The sequence below is a fragment of the Ambystoma mexicanum genome, chromosome 1p, assembly GCF_040938575.1.
Source record: "Ambystoma mexicanum isolate Mex_15411 chromosome 1p, UKY_AmexF1_1, whole genome shotgun sequence".
Lineage (NCBI taxonomy): Eukaryota > Metazoa > Chordata > Amphibia > Caudata > Ambystomatidae > Ambystoma > Ambystoma mexicanum.
The window spans coordinates 1,336,943,341-1,336,963,706 of NC_090921.1; the positions used below are offsets into that span (position 1 = coordinate 1,336,943,341).

Below are 20,366 nucleotides of genomic sequence, written 5' to 3' on the forward strand. Positions count from 1 at the left end.
TGTATTTTAGCATGCAAGACCCTGAGTCTTAAGTTTGTCGACAGGCAATAACTCTCTCAGGGTCACAGAGACAGTAAAATAATTTGAGCCCCATTTACAGGATGGGTTTTTATGAATGGTGAGGTAGTTTGAGAGGGTTCCCTGCGCCCCACAGGGGATTAAATTGATCTGAGTGCTCTTGTGTGTCATGTTTCATAATGAAGCATAATAACTCAACCAGCCATAACATATTCGAGTTTCCATCTGTGGTCTCATCCTTCAAAGGATGCTGTCTTGATGAATCTGGCCGCAAGGGCAAAAGGTTTTGTCTCGCAAATGAGGCAAATACACTTTAAATATTGTCGCTACTCAAAGCAACCCTTATTGGATTTTTATTTGAGGAAAATAGTCCTGTCCCTGCTTTACGGATTTGAAATCGGCCCTTCTGCAGGTAAGATTGACCTAGGACTGATTGAGGGGTTCATATGGAAAAGAACATTGCATTTGGTAAACTGTGTTCCTAATTCAGTCATTCAATATGAACTGGGTTTGATATCTACGAGAGGCTGGTATTATGGCAAATATAAAGATTATCTAGAAAAGTACTTTTCCAGGAAGGACATTCCTTATATGAGGATTTAAAAATGTATCTCCAAGGTGATAAGAGAGTGTTTTTGAATTGTATTATTAGAACATTTTGGCTCGTTGTATGGCTGATGAAACTCTTTCAGTAGAGAATACTACTGACCTAAGAAAAAGAGTATTTATTAAGTATTGGAGCGATACTAGGGACACTGTTCTGACTTTGGGTCTATACAAACATCTTAGGTGGGACCTATGCAGTTATGGGACTGTGCCGAAATATCTGACTTATGGACGCAACAGGATTTGGTGCATGCAGTTTTTAAGATTTGGACTGAATTTGCTTGTGACTGGAGAATTACAGTCAATTAGGAGCAAGGGGTATTCGTTTTTAAACTCTACCTGTGAACATTGCAAAATACCTGGTAAGCCAGATAGCTTAAGGGACACTGGTATTGAGTGCCAGGGTTTGCAGGAGTTAAGAAAACAATATTTTAAACACTTTTCGCATGATCCCGCCTGGCTTACTATACAAGCTTTTTGGCAGATGATCGTTTCAGGATACAAATTAAGCCTAGCACTAACCCTTTTAAGATTTTTAAATGATATTCATTTGCTGGTTTTAAAGAAATAGAAAGTTCTGATTTTAGATCTTAGGGGTAAGAAAGAACGGGACTTGTTGATTAAGTAAGATTAAGCACTAGCACCTTATTTTGTACTTTCGCTTCGCATAGACGGCTTGTAAATCCCTGATGAAATGTATTTAATTTGTTAAACCGCGGATGGTTTTTAATAATAACTAATTTTATCTGACAAGTGTAATTTTAGAAAATGTTATTAGTACTTTTATGTGTATTATGTGTGACTTGTATTATGGATCAATTGATGCTGTGCAAAATGTCTCTTTATAAACTGAAAAGTACATTAAAAAAATCAGTATAATTAAGAACGCAAGATCACAAGGCTGGCTGTCCATGAATTAATCGAAAGTAAAATGTCAGAGCAGAGAAAATAATTAAAGTTATTTTAACGAAACTGAAACGTTTGCTTTTTTGTAATTTTCGTACAGCCGAAATTCGGACAAATCTACTATTCGTTTTTTTAACACAGATTCCCACAAGGCTCAGCTGCAATAATATATTCACTTCCCATTGCTGATGGCTTATATTCCTATCCTTGTTTGGTCCACCAAAGCCCTGGATGTACCGTGTGCCCAGGAGCACAGTACTATATTGTAAGGGACCCCTCAAACACCAGTACTGACTGCTTTCTTCCCCATGGCGGGACGGCTGACCAAACAGCAGAGGGCTTCACTGCATTGAAACCCTTCCTATACAAATGATGGTTTCTGTTTACTTTCTATGAAAAACAAAACCACACAATACACCACTTGGCCATGCTTACAAGGCTGTACAATAATGAACCCGTCCACCTCCATGTGTCATTGGGTTTCTTAGCTCCCGTCACAGTGTAACCCTAAAGGTCCAAACACTAAAATAGAACACGTCACTCTTTCTGATCGCGGAGCAGCAGATTGGCACCAGGGTCCCTCTAATTTAAATCTTCAAGAGGTCTAGAAGAGAGCTAAAGTTCTCTATCTGGACGTAAAAAAACGGGGGATACAAACATCAAAGGGTTAAGTATTTGTAAGTATAAATTCACGCATTCAAAATACACTTGCACAGAAATATATTATATGGTTTATTTCTGTGTGGATGGGACCTTTGCTCACAGGAGACATTGCCATCAGTAAGCAAAAAGCCAATCGAGTTTACAGTGTGCACTATTTATCAATTATCAATATTATTTTGGTCCGCATTACTCAGTTGTGAGGTGTAGCCTATGACACAAGCAGTATGGAGTTACACATGGAGCAATAACCCATATGTGCGTGAGAGTTTCTCTGTAATACACACTGAACTAAATCACTTCTAAGTTATGCATATTTTGCCAGTTAAGGAAAATTGTTGCCAGTTAAGGAAAAAAAGGCACAATGAGATAAAGTGATTTGCCCTGGATCACATAATCTGGTCATGTGAGGGATCTGATGTGAGGGGAGATTTGAGCCCTGGCTTGCTGGTTTCAATGTTTTCAATTGACTTTCAAAGGGGTCCATAGAACTTCCCTTTTTGTAATGCAAAAAGCTGTTGATGAGCGAGGCAGTTCGCTTCTCCCTCCAGAACACCAACACTGGGGGCTGTTTACATCTTGTGCAGAGGATATCTGACACCCACCCCCCCCACCATCTCTTGCAAGACATCCCACAGAAATTAGATAAATACTACATACATGCTTGAGAATAGGGGAACCCTAGGCCGACGGATAATGCTCCATGTACCTCCATACTTGATGTAGCCCCCGCACCGTAAGGTGAGGCTTTGCTAGCCTGTATAAACTCTCCTATTCTGTCTGTAACCATTATGTGTAATATTGCACTTCTCGAATGTACTATTCACTCTCTGTAACTAGCGCCTAGATGCCTCTGCTTTTTGTGCGCTGAAATAAATGCAAATAAATAAATACAAAAATAAATGGGACACTTTGAAGACTCCTGCCATAACATCAGCTATAATCTGACACCAGATGTGGGCAGCCTTCACATTCCTTGCTTCTGGAATAATACATCTTTTACTTGTATGCAATGGAAGAGCATCTGGCCTAGTACCTGTTGCCATGGTCCAGTCTTTGGCTCCTGTGCATAGTGTTCCAATAGGATCTGCTAGATATCTGTTCCTAGTAAGGTGTCAGAGATATTGCAGTGTTGTGGGATTGCCATTCTACCCCGGCTCCTCACATCGCACAACATGCATGTCAGCATGCTTCCCTTCACATGCCAGCAGCTACGGCAACACCTTAGTTGAGGGGGGAGAGGGAGAGTTAGAATGAAAAACACAAATCTGGGGGATTGACAATGGGACATGGAAATGGCAGCTGTCCAGATAGGCCAGTGATAGTACTGCGGAATGGCGCCCCAACCACTTTGTTTTGTTTTGTTTTGCCCTGTCATACTCTTATCATGCCTTGCTAGGCCATTTTCTGCCTTGCTATATGTTGCATGATTGCTTGCACCCCTCCCAAACCTGCTTGCTATTCTGTTTTCTACTTTACGCTATGCTGCTTAAAGGTGCCCTGCTGGGATTCTGCCCACTGGGATTTACTCCCATGTGCCCCACCACGATCTACTCGGGTCCCGCTGCTGCATGCTCGCCATGTCTTGCACTCCTCCCCATGTTCCCCTTCCTCATAAAGTACCATTCAAAAAGGGGCTAAGAGGAGGGGGGAAGCGCAGGAGGGTAAGAGGGAGAGAGGCACGTCAAATACAAAACAAGTTAAAAAGTGCAGGAACAAGTAGGTTAACTGCATTAAGGAAATACCAGACATGCAATCATGACAAGCAGGTATGAGTGACTGCAGACTTGAAAAGCCTCGCCTCCTGGAATGAGGGGCTACATAGGGCAAGAAGACAACCAGTGAGGACTCAGTAGATAGAAGTGAAGTAAATCCAGTGTTTGTGGTAGGCAAGACGCGAAACACAGTGCAGGGCTATGAAGGTCAATCCAGTATTTGGGGTAAGCAAGGTACGAAACACAGCGCAGGGCTATGAAGGTCAATCCAGTGTTTGGGGTAAGCAAGGTACGAAACACAGCGCAGGGCTATGAAGGTCAATCCAGTATTTGGGGTAAGCAAGGTACGAAACACAGCGCAGGGATATGAAGGTCAATCCAGTGTTTGGGGTAAGCAAGGTACGAAACACAGCGCAGGGCTATGAAGGTCAATCCAGTGTTTGGGGGAGCCAAGGTACGAAACACAGCGCAGGACTGTGAAAAGAAATCCGCAGTTTGGGGTAAGCAAGGTGCAAAACACAGCGCAGGGCTGAGAAGGTCAAACCAGTGTTGGGGGAGGCAAGGTGTGAAACACAGTGGAGGGCTGGAAAAGACAATCCAGTGTTTGGGGTAGGCAGGGTGGGAAACACAGCGCAGGGCTGAGAAAGTCAATCCGGTGTTTGGAGTTAGCAAGATGCAATACACAGGGCAAGGTGGTGGAAGTCAAACCAGTGATTATTGGGGTGGCTGAAGACAACAAGCGCAGAGCTGGACAAATGGGGAGTCCAAGGGTTACAAGTGGCAGGGAACACAAAAGGAAACAGCTTCAAACTGTGGTGCAGGGGGCTATATCAAGTTATGTAGGAACAATTAGGTAACATGGAACACTTAGGGGGGTGCACAATTTGGGAAGCATCACCACAAAGTTGTGAGAACTACATCAGGTTGGCAAGTACAAAGGGGTAAAAACGACTTCTTAGGCAGTAAAACAATTACATAGTGCCTCTTCACAGGCAAAGTTACATTTCACAGTGAGGGGGCGGGAGGAGGCATGCTGGGGACATAATGAAGATAGTAGATGTAAAATGACAAGGCACGGCCAGAAGGAGGGGCCGCACAGAGACATAGGCTCCGGCAAAAGGTCCTAGATCCTGAACTATGGTCAATGGGGAAGGCAACCGTAGTCAAAAGTGGGTTCATTAAACTGTTAAGGTAATAGGCGATTAACACAATGTAGGTGTGATGATATGTTCCTGAGAAGCACAGCGTAGGACTGGACAAGGTGGGAGCAGTACATTACAGGAAGGACACAGTAGGTGGTGAGACATGCTGGCAGACGTCAACAGCAGGTGTGTGGGCTACCACAGGTAAGCAATCAGTCGGGGCGCAAACGGTGGGAGAATAATGAGGCAAGCCCAAACAAGAGCTAGGCCGCCAGGTGCAAGAGCAATTGCGGAAACCACTAAGCGGGGAGATGAGGCGGCGGGCTACTGCTGGTGAATCGCAACCAGAAGATGAAAAACAAGGGGGCGAGTGGCGGGGAGGAATAAATGCAGGAAATAGATGAAAAGGCAAGGGATTCGTTTTGCCTTCCAGGAGATGAGGCGGTTTGCCAGGATAAAGTGTGAGGCGTGATGGACACTGGAAACTGCAGTGACTGGCGGCAGTACCCTCCATGCCCAGACAGGCACAGACAGGGCAAAGTCCTTTCAAGTGATGTCATTTGAGCCCACCCCCACATGACATCACAGGAAGTGAAGACATTTGACCACACCCACGCGTGACATCACAGGAAGTGGCATCATGAAGCATTGTCCCTCAGTACACTAAGAAAAATATGGTTACGCTATCACTGTATTGTGACATTTCATACAAGAATGGATCATCATATGTAGCCATGCATCAAGGCATGTTGGCATGGGAAGTGCATGAACCCAAATCCCCTCTTTATGTGGATCTGCCCTGTTATTTCAACAGGTCTACAGAGCGAAATCACATTCTAGGGGGACAGGGGCGGATAGGCGGGTATAGGGATAGGGGAAAGCCAGGATAAAAGTGCCATATTATACTACTTTGAGCCTTACATGAGAGATGGTACAGCCTTACATGTCTAAGTGCAGCCTCAAACACCTTATCACTGCCATAGTATTCTACTTAAAGCCTTACATCAACGATTTTAAACCCTTGCATTCCCAAGTGCAGCCTCAAATGCTCAACCACTACCTTATTATTCTACTTAAAGTCCCACATGAAAGATGGCACAGCCTTACATGCCCAAGTGCAGTGTCAAGCACCTTATCACTGCCATAGTATTCTACTTTAAGCCGCACATGAAAGATGGTACAGCCTTACATGCCCAAGTGTAGCCCCAAGCGCACAATCACTTACATATTAGTCGACTTAAAGCCTCTCATGAAAGATGGTACCGCTGTGTACAGCCTCAAACGCCCAGGTACTGCCTTATTATTCTACTAAATCCTCACACGAAAAAGAGTGCAGCCTCAAACGCCCACGTACTGCCTTATTATTCTACTAAATCCTCACACGAAAAAGAGTGCAGCCTCAAACGCCCACGTACTGCCTTATCATTCTACTAAATCCTCACACGAAAAAGAGTGCAGCCTCAAACGCCCACGTACTGCCTTATTATTCTACTAAATCTTCACACGAAAAAGAGTGCAGCCTCAAACGCCCACGTACTGCCTTATTATTCTACAAAAACCCTCACACGAAAAAGAGTGCCGCCTTTCATGCCCACGCACTGCCTTATTATTCTACTGAAAGCCTCACATGAAAGAGAGTGCAGCCTTACATGCCAAGTGCAGGCTCAAATGGCCGTATACTGTCTTATTACTCTACTTAAAGCCTCATAAAACAGATATCATTATAATATGCAAGGTGCAAGCTCACATAACGTCTGATGCCATCATATGCCAAATCACCTGACACTCATTCTGGGCATAGGATGGGTGTTCTATAGCATACATGGACTGCGATTGGGCACATTCAGTTGTGCAAGACATACAGTCCTGGTTAAACAAGGCCGTCATCCTCATGTGCTCAAGTCCGGCATAAAGGGTGCATTTCAGCCCCCAGCCCACCCCCCCCCCCTTGTACCTGTTAATCCACTCGATTATTTTATGGCTATTTTCACACCTAGAAACACTTGTGTATAGGCGTGTTATAAATGCCATATCATATATCATAACCCCACCATAGTCACCCAAGCTCAAGCACAACACTTGTTAGCACACAATAGAACATTACAACAAGACCAGGTGCTTTCATCTGGCAGTGCAACGCCCATTGCTCTAACCCAACTCACCTTGAACTTCACTAAAACACAGCGTGTTCTTTGGATCTGCACACATGAAAACCCCAGGTTTCGCATCTTGCCATGCACTTCCATTGACTCCACCGCCTCAAACTTGCAGAACTATTCACCATGAGACCGCCATAGTGGCAGAAATTGCACTGTGCTAGTGGCAAATATTTATACCAAAATCACACTCTTTTCACTCTTCAATGTACAGTGAAGGCAACCTCATGTATGGTGTAGCACCTTCTTCAAATGGACTCACAGCAGTGCTGTCGCAGGGCGTGTCCACAGCTTTATTTAAGCATGTCTACTCTGAACACGATCAAACAAACATACAACTTTAAAGAGCTGCAAGGCTGGTGTGGGTCCTGCCTGGGCGGCCACGGCCGGCGCGGCGGCCCTGCGGCCTGCAGGGTGCCGGCACATGACCAGCAGCACGACGCCACCCGACGACAAGTGTAGGACCCGGTACCCCACCCAGCAGAGCACACTACCAACTCCCCGCTCAAACTCCTGTCTTACCTTCTTTCACGGGACACGGCATGAGGGACGACGAGAACCAGGCACCAGCAGTGTGAAGGCTGAAGCACACGACATGTGCTGTGCGGCTCAAGGCGAGGCAAAATGGAGGAACCCACGGCACCGTGCTTGCTGTGGTGGCCACGCCCCCCCCCCCCCATGGCCATGACCCCTCAGAGGTCGCAAGTGATTGGCAGAGGTCGCCAGCCAATCGGTAGAGGTCGCCAAAGCGACCTCTGGCGACCCTACATGATGTTCCTGCTCACAGCTAAAGTAATACATTTAGGATCAAGCCTGATTGAATCTGGTTCAGCAGCTCACTGTCAACACACATTTTATTATCAAAATGATAATAAGGAAAACACGTAAATCAACTGCTATCCTGGGCCTCATTCCGAGTGTGACGGTCAGGAAACAAGGGTGCCGGTAAGCTTACTGGCACCCTTGTTTCCGGACCGCCACACTAAGAATCTGCCTGCAAGGGCCACAGCGCCCAGCAGGTCTGACCCTGCCTGGTGCATCGTCCCCATAGACAGAGTCGTCACAGAATCACTGCCACCATTAGAAACGGTGCCGGTGCCTCCGTCTCCCCACTTCCATGGAGTCCTATGGGACTCCACAGGAATGGGGAGTTACCAAACCTGCCACCTGACTTCCCGCTGCACCGGGAAGTCAGGTGGCGGATTCAGTGTTTTGGAGTCAGCGGCAACCCGTCAGTGACACCTGCAGGTTACCGCCGACCTAGTAATGAGGTCCATGTGTCATTAGATGCTAAAAAGCATGCTACCTGCGAGCTAGGACTTTTTGTGGTGAGTTCTAAGGGATCCAAAACGTACATGGAGGCGTTGGAGTGGAACTAATGGCGGGCAGGGAGCTGATAGGATGGCTCATGACACAACGGGTGATGTGGCAAGGCTGCCCCATTTCTCCTTGCTGCTTTTTAGTGCATTTATAGATCCATCGGCAGTGTCTATTTGGCAAGCAATTGAAGATTCTACTTCAATGCTTGCTGCAGTCCCGGGAAGTGGACTTTATGCAGGCAACAATGCATCATTTCTGAAAACTGCAAAGGCCAATATAGATGAGATGTTGAATAAAATTAAATTAAAAAAGGATAGACAAATTCACGGAGGTGGCGGGTTACAGAATCAACACTGCTAAAATAGAGGTCACGTTGATCAACTTTATGGCAATCTAGTGCTCTCTGCCTCTCTCATTCGTCTCTGTGTCTCAGTGGGCCAGAGTGGCAATGTCAGGTGTGCGTTTGCTGGAGCCCCCTAGCTATTGCTGACAAAAGCTCAACCAGAGAAGGCAACAGATATCTTGAAGGGGGAAGGATACTGTGTTTTTTGAAGGATTTAAACTTGAATGATAGCAGCAGCGACAGAGCATCCTCTGATGTGGAGACGGGCCTGGTGTTTGAAGACATACATTGTCTTCACGTGGGTCATGCAGGACGGTCACCATCACACTGAGGAAGCATTGTCTGTGCGGGGGGAAGTGGTGGGGGGGTAGGAGGACCATTGTCGACTCTACAGGAGGTGTTGAGGTTCTAACAGACATTGCATTTGAGCAGGGGACAAGGCCGCAGAGTCTACAACTGTGTTTGATATTTTCTATTTTTGTTAGTAATTAGCATTTGTGCATTCTGGATTGAACAGCACTACCAGCCAATGACAGGCCTGCACGTGAAATTAAACATTACCTTTATGGCCCCAGAAGAAAATGGTCATTGATTTTAACCTGAGCGGGAACCTTTCCAAGAAGGAAGGCTTTTTTGAGACATAGAATGGTGCGTTGTCTCAGCAAAATAAGCTATTGAATAGACATTATTTACTGGACTAACATTGTAAACTGCCTCTTTTTGAAAGTTTACAAGGTTTGTTTCTGATCATCACTTCCAGTATATAGTGCAGTCATAAGGAGAAGGTTACACACTGCATTATTGAGCAAATCACGTTATCAAAACATAGTCACCAATTCAAATTATTTTCTGATACAGAAGATCATTATTCCAGGGTAGACAGTCTGATAGACTCCTATTGTACTCTTTCAAAGTACCCTAATGAGAACGGGGAAGGGCACACATAGCAACAGTTATTGTTCCTGTCTGCTTTGCATACCAATCAAAGAGCATTTTGGGAACCAAAGCCTGACCACGTATCTTAATATGTAACAAATATTCCTGTAAAAAAGGTGTGAATGCTTGAATACCTCAACACATGATGGCCACTGCGCTTGGTGCTGAATTCTTTTTCCATAACACTCCCCCTAACATTAAAGTGTTTGTAACTATAACCTGTGTACAGTCATTCAGACAATTTCAGGATTCGGATGTGAGGACGGACTGGTTCCAAACTTTGTCACTGTGTTGAAGCCCAAAAGCCCAATTCAGCCAGAATTTTAGAAGATGAGTGAATGAGAGGGGAAGACTGCACACATATTGTTAAAGAAATATATAGAGAGGGTTCTGATAACACCTACCTTCCTTTACAGTTTAAGATTAATCGCCTGGTCCAAAACATATCTAGTGATCAAAGCAACCAGTATGCACAAATAATTATTTGACCTGATTTTGAAGCCCCTTCTAGAAAAAGTAAAACATCAATGAGGGGCATGGCAGATGATGCTGATAGCCCTTCCGGGATGTGTACCGATGGTAAAGATGATGATACTGAGGCTTTCATTGTTACGTTGAAACGTTTAATGACTACCATTATCTGGGCTGGAAGGCTATTACCCACTTTTGGCAAATTACAGTTTTAACCAAATACTTTTTGCTGCAGGCATATAGCTGGTAAGTTTGGGTATGGTATATAGAAGGAGGATGTAGAAGTGGGGGGTCATGGGATTCTCCGCCTTTTTTGTGTGACAAAATGTAATTTCGCAGAAAATAGGAAACTTTCATAGATCCCTGCAAAGCCAACATGTATCACTGTACATAAGTGGAAAAGGTCATTAGTAGCGGACATTTAGGCTGGTGCTCCCCGACTTTGATTAATATTTTTTTTGTTGCCTCAATCAGTTACTTGAAATGATTTACCAATCCGGGTAGGGCACAGCGATTTTAAACATTGCTAGAATTGATGATATAGCCTAGGTTTGAAGTGGACTTCCTCTATCGATTTAATCATCCGAGGTTTTAAAATGCATTACATGTATTTTTTTATTTAATTATGCATTTATGGAGTGCTCTAAACCCAGAGGCATCAAGGCTCTGGTTACTGGGTTTGTACAACAGGCAAAGCAATATACATTTGTGTTCAACGGAATCCATAGGTGACTCAGACAAGGGTCGAGTCCTGTGAGAAAAGAAATGTCTTAAGATGTTTTCAGAAGGTGCAGTAAGATTGTTCAATCTTAGTGTCAAGGGTAGAGCGTTCCAGTTCTTGGAGGCAATGACCGGGAAGCTTATCCCCCTGGATTTCTTCAGTCTGAATCTTGGGGTGCTAAGACGGTGGGTATGGGAGGATCGAGTGGGTCTTGACGATTGCCCTTTCTTGAGTTTTTGAGAAAGGTAGTGGCAGTGTTAGAGAGGCATTTGTGTGTGATGGCTAATGTTTTGAAGATAATGTGCTTGCGAGAAAGTAGCCAATGTGCACTTTTCCTGACAGCCGAAGTGTGCTTGCGCTTTGCAATGTTTAGTGCAGATCTGAGTGGATTGTTCTGAATGACCTGACGATTGTTGATGTTGCGAGTGGAACTGCCTGCAAATAAAGCATTACAATAATCCAGTCTGGAGCCAATGAGCGCACAGACAATGGTGAGGCAGCGGTCTGTAGAAAGAAAGGATCTGCAGGAATTGATGGATTTAGTGTTCTGGGCAGCAGATGATGCAATATCATTGACCTGCCTTGTTGGGGACAAGGTGGCATCTAAGTAAACGCCCAAGGTTTTCACATCCCTGGATAATGGTATAGTAATGCCGTTGATAGTGGAGTTGTAAGCAAAGTCCAATTTGCTGAGTAAGGCTTGTGAGCGGACCAAGAGAATTTCAGTCTTTCCATCATTAAGGCAGAGAAGGTGGGTGGCCTTCCAGTCCTGGATGGATTGTTAGACGGGCTGTAGGGTGCTGGAGTCAGTAGAGTAGTTTCCAGTGACACGGAGGAGGATCTGTGTGTCATCATCTTAGTTGGTGTAGGATATGCCCAGGTCATCTAAAAGGTCAAACAGGGTTTTGGCAAAAATGTTGTAGAGGGTGGGGGAGACACACAAGCCTTGGGGAATGCTGCAGGTGATGTGGCAGGGGGGCAGAGACACTGTCTGAGAAAACTCTCATGGATCTATCAATAGGAAAGGAGCAGATCCAGGAGATAGCTTCATCAGTGAGCTGGCCAGGTGAGGTGTTGACACAGAATTTGGTGGTCCATGAGGTCAAAGGCTGCCGACAGGTCAAGCAGAAGGAGGAGGGCTGAATTGCCCGCATCTTTAATCCCGTCAAGTTGTTTTTTAAAATCCAACAGTGCAGATTCTGTGCCATGGCCTGGTCGGAAGCCGGATTGGCGCAAACCTAAGAGGTATTTAGATTCCAGGTAAAGCTGGCTCTGGAGATATGCTGCATGATCTATGATATTGAGGAGGAAGAGGATGGTGGTGATTGGGCGGTAGTTTGTTGGCTGTGTCTAGTGTGGGGGTTTTCAGCAAAGGGAGGACCCATGCATCCTTTAAGCTCATTGAGAATGAATAGGTGGTGAGCGAGGTTGGTAATAAAGGGTGAAAGGGCTTCGGCACAGTCCTTAATAACAGCGACTGGACAGACATGCCCTTGGCAGCAGAAAGGGTTTAAGACCTTTGATTATCTGGATAACCTGAGTTTCTGAGACTGGTTTAAAGTTAAATAGGGGTAGATTTTGTAAGGAAGCTGGGTACCCGGTGGCAGGGGAATAGGGAAAGACACTGTTCAAGGTGTTTTATTTTTATTAGGATCTTCTTCTGGAGTCTATCAATTTTATCTAGCAAGGCAATTTGGATATTGGAACACCAGGAACTGTCCTTGGTACAGTTAGTTGCAGGAGGCGCGGGTGATGCAAGCTCTCGTAGGATCGCGAAGAGCTTAAGGGAGCTTGATTTTGCATTAGAGATTCTCGCATCATAGGCGGTACTTTTTGCTTGAAGTATCACCTGTTTGTATTTCCTCGCTGAGGAGGTCACACCGGGTTTGTTAGATTCAGAGGGGTTATTCCTCCATTTGGTTTCAATCTCACGTTTCTTTCAAGCGGAGGGCTTTGAGGTCAACAGTGAAACAGGCATTGAGATGCAAGGCAGGTTTGACTTTCTGTTGGGTGAGGGGTGCCACAGTGTTGATGGACCTTGCTAGGGTTTGGTTGTAAGTGTCTGCCAGAGAGGCAGGATCATTCAAAATGCCTGTGAGGGGGAAAGCTCGTCCAGCAGTGGAAGGATGCAGGTTTTAGTTATGTTGCGAGAACTCTGTGTTAGTGTGGGGGGCAAAGGCAGTGCCCTTATTGGCAGGGGGTTTGAAGCTGGTATAGGGAATGAGATAATGTTGTGATCAGTCCGGAGGCAAGGCAGAATGGAAGTAATTGCAACTTTCCAGTTCAGGTCAGCTAGCCAATCCAAGATGCAGCCTTTGGAGTGTGTGGGCTGAGGATACACTGTATGAATGCAAGCACCTTAAGCAGCTGGCTAGGGATAATGTGTTCATGTCAGCCTCACCTTTAAAGCCCAAGTTGAGGTCACCCAGGAGTATAGTCCTAGGTGAGGGTTTGGAGCTGGAAGATAGGAGGTGCAGGATGTCCTCTTCAAAGGAGAGCAGTGATCCTGGTGCACGATAGACCAAGTGTATGGTTATCGTAGTGGTCTGAGAGCAACTTAGCTCTGTGGTCTGTAATTCTCCTGATTAAAAGGTTGAGGTGCAGATTTCCCTAATAGGGAGAGAGTCTCTTGCTATAAGGGCCACCCCGCCTCTTGAGTCTGCTTGCTCTTTGTGGTGAATGGTGTATTTAGGCAGCATAGCTAAGATTTCTGCCGGGCCATATGTGGCATGTAGCCAGGTTTCAGAAATGGCTAATAGGTCAAGGTTGTTTAAGGTGAAAAGGTCTGAGATGTCAGGGAGATGGGATAGGATTGATCTTGCTTTCACTAAGTCTCCCTTTAAGGAAGTAACTCTGTGGTCTGTGAGGTCTTACTGTGTTTGACGTGAATATGGATTGAAGTGCAGGTATTGTGGCAATTCTCTGCAGGGGGGACGAATCCTTAGCAAGGTTAGGGATAGATCCTGATAGCAGTACTTTTGCATTACATAATTGAGGTTCCACTAGGGTGACGATGGATGTGTCATCACTAGCGGCACAGCTCCTGGAAAAGTGGGCGGGTTACGCAAGATGGGCCGGATAAAAGTATTTGCGGTGGGCTGGGCAACATGTCACTAATGCTGGCAATAGGACAATCAATGTAAGTTGGCAGTGGTGTGCAGGGTAGAGCTTAGTTATTGATTGTGAACATCGAAAGCGGGACCATGGTGGCGTTCCAAAAATTCAGCGTAGGCGTATCTGTGGCGGCTAAATCAAGGGTCATGGTGCCCTTGGAAGGAGGGGTAGCTACAAGAAAGGGGGCGTGACGTTCCCACCCGTATTTGCCAATATACCGGTTGGGTGTCGGCAGAGGAAGCAGAATGCGTGGTAGTGGAGTTTGTATGCGCCCGCAGACACTGATTACTAAGTAGAGGATTCATTGGAATGTTGTACATATTATGCTGGTGTGTAGTGCACAAAGTAAGGTGTGCCTCCCAAGCATTGCCCAGGCATGGCACCAAAGTACAGCATGAGACTCGTTTAAGCAATGCCTCAATGGGAGGTTCTGCTGGTGTGAAGGGGGAGGCAAGGGTTGTGCTGTGCCCAAAACGGAAAGTGCGGGGCAGGAGAAAGGTGGAAGGTGGGATCTCAGAGTGGCGCGGGAGGTTGATAGGCTCTAAAAGGGTAATTCTTTCACCGGATTGGGGTACGGTCACATACCTTGAGGGGAATATTTTCTGGCAGCCTTCCATGGCCTGACAGGGCCAGGCAGGGAGCATGGCCCTTAGTGGTGGACCTTTGTGGGGAGCCGGGTCATCACCATGTAAATGAAACACCGTCCAATCCACTGCTGCAGAGGGCAGAAATTCAGTGATCACGGTCTCCATCAGGACATCAGGGACAGCGGCGGACATCTTAAAAGGAGGTTGCTGCTCACATAAAGTAATACATTCTAATGTAATTAAGTATATGTGTAGTATTTTGCGGAAGATCTGACTCAGTGCTTGGGTAATGGAATATGGGATCATATGGGATAATCTGATCTGTTTAAATTTTTCCTAAATGGGGACCCTGCTAGCGAGCTGCAGGGATAACCATGAATGGGATATTTGTTCTGACTCTGTTATCAAGCCTTTTTTTAGAAATGTGGAGTCAGTATGATCAGGACAGAAGATTCACTTTTTTAGATACATGCAATGGCACACTTTCCAAAGAGGGTCTATGAATCAATGTAAGAGTTCTCCAATATTGTATGGCTCAATGGGATCAAGTGTTGCGTTTCCTGAATGTACCAAATCCTATGCTTTATCCATAATTTAGAAGAATATGAAAAATACGATAAATGGTTATGGAATAGTGGTGTTATGTGTGGAAAACAGAGCTGTGCACCTCTTAATGTATATTTCATTTTATCCTTAGGACCCTTCCAGGAAATAGCCATAGTTATTGCATGTTCCGTCTCTGTTGAACCCATTCTGAGCTGACTAGCAATGACTTTGGTGCAGTCTCTCTTTGTTGGCAGTGGAAAGATATGTTCATGACTTGCCCACGATTGCTTTGGGAGAACCTCATTGAGCAGCAATCCAGAATGCTAGGAAGAGTGATCACATTGGGGTGGGCATTGGCTTTATTGGCAGGGCCCTCCCGGGTAGAGGATGCGGGCACTGTTTTTATCGCCTTAATTCTAGCACGCGGTTTGATCGCATCAACATGGAAGCCAACTTAGGTTGCTTTTTTATAATGATTTTGAAAATATGTTTACCAATGCATTCAATTAGTGGATCCATTTTGTAGAATTTTAGTATTTTTTTTTTTAATTGCTATTGTGGTTTTTTTTTATTACTAATGCTGTAGATTCCTTGTTTGATGTATAAGTGAATGTGATGGTTATGAATTTTACTTTAAATGTTAATTGCTTAAACAAATAAGAAGTCACAAGGGAGAGTTGTGTACCGCTTCCCGCAATCCACTGATTGGGAAAAGAATTGGCCAGCCCTGGGAGGGCATTTAACAGCCCGCTAACATCGACAATCCACTTCATAAAGGATTTTGCAAAGGCCACCTGAACGTATGCAGCTCGCGGACCTGCTGGGCGGACTCTGATAGAATGTCTTTTTCTCCTCCTCAGATAACATGCATCATAATTTTATTCATCTTACAGTCAACAGTCCCAAGCACTCTGCAACGCTTGGTAAGTAATGACACCAATAAAATTCATAATGATATTTTCATGCAAGGGTGAGTCTGACTCGTGGCGCTCATCTTCTCTGACCTCTGCTAATTTACTTCTATATCAATGCGCATTTCCATCTCTTCCTCCCTGCCCTGAACAGTCCCCCAATGACATTTCATGTACCATGGATCTTCCAGTAAACCTCCAATCACGAATCCTCTAGCGGCACTCCAGTAGTGGGTACTCAGTGGGTGGGGGGAGGGCGTAGCTGTTTTCTTCTTTTCTAAATGTCAGCTCTCGTCGACCTTGACTGCCATCAAGCGCAGATGCTTTGACGTACTTGGATTACTCGTAGCACCGCCAATGCATCTGACTCCTGCGCTGCAGCGCCCTCTGCACCTGCAGAATAAGGGATCGGCACGGCTCTGATCATATGTACTTGGGACCTCTCCAACTCCGGCCCAATGAGTGAATCCTGGCGTCAGAGGAGTATCGATATCTAGACTCCATCATGCACCTTTTTATTATTATTATTATGCTATTTATTGAGCGCTGACCTAGGTGCGAGAAGCAACCGAGCGCTTTACAGAGGTATACAACAATACAGATACATAACGGAGCACTTTACAGAGGTAACAACAGAACAGAAATACAGCGGGTGGGATACAGAGGGGCACAGCTGTACAGGGTGGCGGGGGAGAGCGAGTCAGGTGGAGCGAGGGGTGATGTGATGCGATGGCCTAGGCCAACTCGTGAGCAGCGATCCCTGCTTTGCCAATGTAGGGAGTCATTCCTCCATACTAGGTGGTTAGGCATTTATGCTCAGTACCAAACAGAGCAGCGATGCATTTGAAAAATGTTCTTTACGAAATTTGAAATGAAATCTCAGATAAATGGGCACACTCAGGTCCCACCATCATACTCACTCACCCTGTGCCGGATTCAGGAACCCCGTAGGCATTTTCAAACCTGATGGCTTCTTTTTCGTGCTGTGCTCTGACTGCCGGAGATTAAATTCCCCCTATGGTTTCCCCACTCCCAGAACTTCCAATAAAGAGATTTACAAAAAAGCAGCCCTTGTGGAATCAGTCTTTTGAATCTTGATGCCCGATGCATGTTCTTGTGCTTTCTTTGTGATTCGCTTTGCGTTACAGGCATTCAAAGTTGCTTGCACCATTATCTAACCACTATTGCAACCTGACCTCCCCTGGAGTTCTGGAGCTTTAATTTGAAGAACTGCATTGTATCTAAACCTCTTCTTACACAGGGCTGATCCTATGGCCGGATATAGGGTATTTGCAATGTAGGGCACAGAAGGCGGAAGGAGTCTTCAACTCCTCAAAGAGCCTGAGAGAACCCTCACGCTACTATGTAAGAGACCCAGTGTGCTTTCTTCATGGACCTCTGTTTTTATCAAGATCCATACCGGGGAGCTGCATCACTAGGAAGGAGGCGGATTTGGTCCTTGATGAAGGACTCTGAACTAATCCGAAATGCAATGGGCTTCTGTTTTTTCATAGTGCTGTCTCCTTATTAAATATTTAATATTTTTCAACAAAAATTGTGTAACGTATGTTGGTACCTGTACAGCCACAAGGAGTGACATAATTCTGCAGTGATCATTTGCACGGGAGCATACAGTACTAGGGGTTCGTTCCCCTGATCTCAGGCCTAGGCGTGCATTTGAGCTACTGTCTGCGATGGTGGCTCACTGTGACGGTGCAAATACAGAGATAAAACTTTATTAACTTGACACAAATTCTTTTCCAAATAGTATAGGCCGTTCCCACTTCACGTGATAACTACTAAGGAGTCGCTAACTAAACAGGCAGTGTGATCATGGCCATCTCCATGAGAGGCGCCCCAGAGATCATGCTGAGGTCTTTCCTCATGAGCAGACCCAAGGGGTGCAAGCAACTTTACACAGGGTTGTCCTGAGGTACAGAGGCTAAACTATATATCCAAAGAAGGTCCATATAAGTAATCCTACACTTAGGTTACCCCAAATGTCCCCATGAGGCCTCACATAGGGGTACTCCCTGGTGGTTCAACGCGCTGTTGCATTGACACGTCTCCCAAGGTGCTTGCAGAGCCTTCTTCTCCAACAAGCCACAAGTACCACAAGAATAATACAGAGCCATCTACAATAAAAGAGAAAACAAACGCGCTACTCATTACCTAGAAAGCATCACAGGCAAATGGTACAGCCCCGGGCATAGTGTTCTCTAATAAGCACAACCTCTTGGCAAATTTGAAGCCTTTTGGGGCCCTAATGGCAATTCAAGGGCAGACCTGTATCTCTCGATTGGTGGTGCATTTGAAACTTGGTGACACTTGTCCTATTTTCCATGGGGAGCAACTAACTAGTGTGGCTCGGCTCCTCAATAAAAAGTCAAATGCGCTCAGGTTTTTAGAATATTCATATGAATATGTGTGTAAACATACACAAATGTTTGTCAACGTGTATTATTTGGACAGTTTGTATGGATTCTGAACACATGACTAATCTTTACTATTCTTGGCGTACTATAGGGTGGTCCCTACTATGAGCACCTACTATCCTGGCCAGACATTCAGTCGCCGGGCCTCATGTGATTTTTCCATCTGTTCCAAGCACTATGTGGGGCCCTTTTGCCACAAGCATGCATCGAGGGCCGCCTTCCCCAAAGGGTTCTAACACCACCTCCCACGCAACCCCCAAAGCAACCTGCCACACCTTCAAGGCAACCCACACATTCCTGCCCTTCTCTGTCCATAGCCTACCTCAGAGTGGGACCCCGGGGGTCCTGCACCAAATATGGGCAAGGTGTAAAGAACCATGGGCTGCACGTAAACATGATCAGACCCCATTCCTATAAATTTCATTCAATTTAAATCTTTCCTGATGAGTAATGCGTTCCTCAAAAAGACAGAAGTGCCCTCAGGGGGATTCCACCCAAAGCCGATGGGTCAAAGCAGGTCTATACTGAGTAAACCCCATTTCCTGCAGCAGTGGTTTTAGTGTATGCCCTCTCAGTCTGGGATAGGCAGGGTGGCATAGTAAAAAGATGGGCCAGATACTCCCTGGATGCATTACACAAGGGGCACAATTTTATTTTTTGTTTTTATTGTGTTCTGGCAAACATTCGACTTTCTTTACGAAAAATAAACAGAACAACAAATAGATGACTTGAATCATAAGGAAACACAACCCAGCTCTTTCAACACTTTCAGAACCTTAGTAGCCTCACAAACTTCATACACAGATGTCATCGTTGCCCAGAAATTCGTTTGATTGCCAGTATCCTCGGTCTATGCCGCCACCACGGCTCATACGAAAACACAATCAAAAGGTGCCCTGGTTATAAGCATACAATAAGATGGATTCTCAGCCTATGGCAAATATCTTTGTAAGCCAGGTGCCAAGATGATTACAAGCCTCCTATTCAAGTGTTTCAAAATCTCCTGGCACTCTCTATACTCCGAGATGTGCAAATTGACCCTCCTTGTCGCAGTTCTTATTTCACTAACAATTAGAATGTCTGACGGAGAGAACAAATGGGCCACACTAACTTATGCAAGTTTCGCCTTAACATATTTCAATCAGGGGATTCTCCCATTGGGATCTTTAAGGACCGAATATCCAATTAGCTCATGGTTCAATACAGCCTTAGAGTTGCCCCAGAGTCTGAGCCAGTGAAAAACAGACTGTACTGAGATTATATCACTCATGAATTTACAGCCTAGTTCTAAATGTGTTCCAAGGTTGGTGGCTGAATGAGGAAGGCCAAAACTTTATTAAAGAAGTTGTTCTCCACCACCTGGATGGAGATAACATTACTGTGTCCCCAAAGCTCCATAGCAAACCTGGCGACCGAGATTGCTTTTCTATTGCACATCTTTAAGCAGATCAATGGGTTTGTCCTTAGACAAATCTATGGCATATGCATGGCTCTGGTTATCCCACCCAGGGCCTGTTTGAATCTCGCAGTTTGATCAAATGGGGGTCAGGACTAAAGTTGGAAGAAAACCTGACCCTGAGATAATCTAAACTATGGACTCTTGGTATATGTAGACCCTTGCGAAACATTGCATTACATTTCAAGGTGCGCCTCCCCCTGTAAGAGGCCATCACGGCTGACTTCTGCACTTTAACCCCAAGGTCCAAGGCATCCATAAATGAGGTATAATCCTGACTGGGCCTCTACAACACTTGTGGGGTACGCGCCAATAAAACCATA

The 20,366-nt window shown here is 45.3% G+C and overlaps 1 protein-coding gene across 3 annotated transcripts in view; it reads left to right on the top strand.

The window, feature by feature from the left end:
• Nucleotides 1-20,366, top strand: part of SHISA7 (shisa family member 7) — a 540,684-nt gene that overhangs the window by 491,009 nt on the left and 29,309 nt on the right. For all 3 annotated transcript variants that reach the window (XM_069606998.1, XM_069606997.1, XM_069606999.1), the window contains one exon: nucleotides 16,102-16,164. In XM_069606998.1, the coding sequence (XP_069463099.1) occupies nucleotides 16,102-16,164 (63 nt within the window). The remainder of the gene's footprint in view (nucleotides 1-16,101; nucleotides 16,165-20,366) is intronic.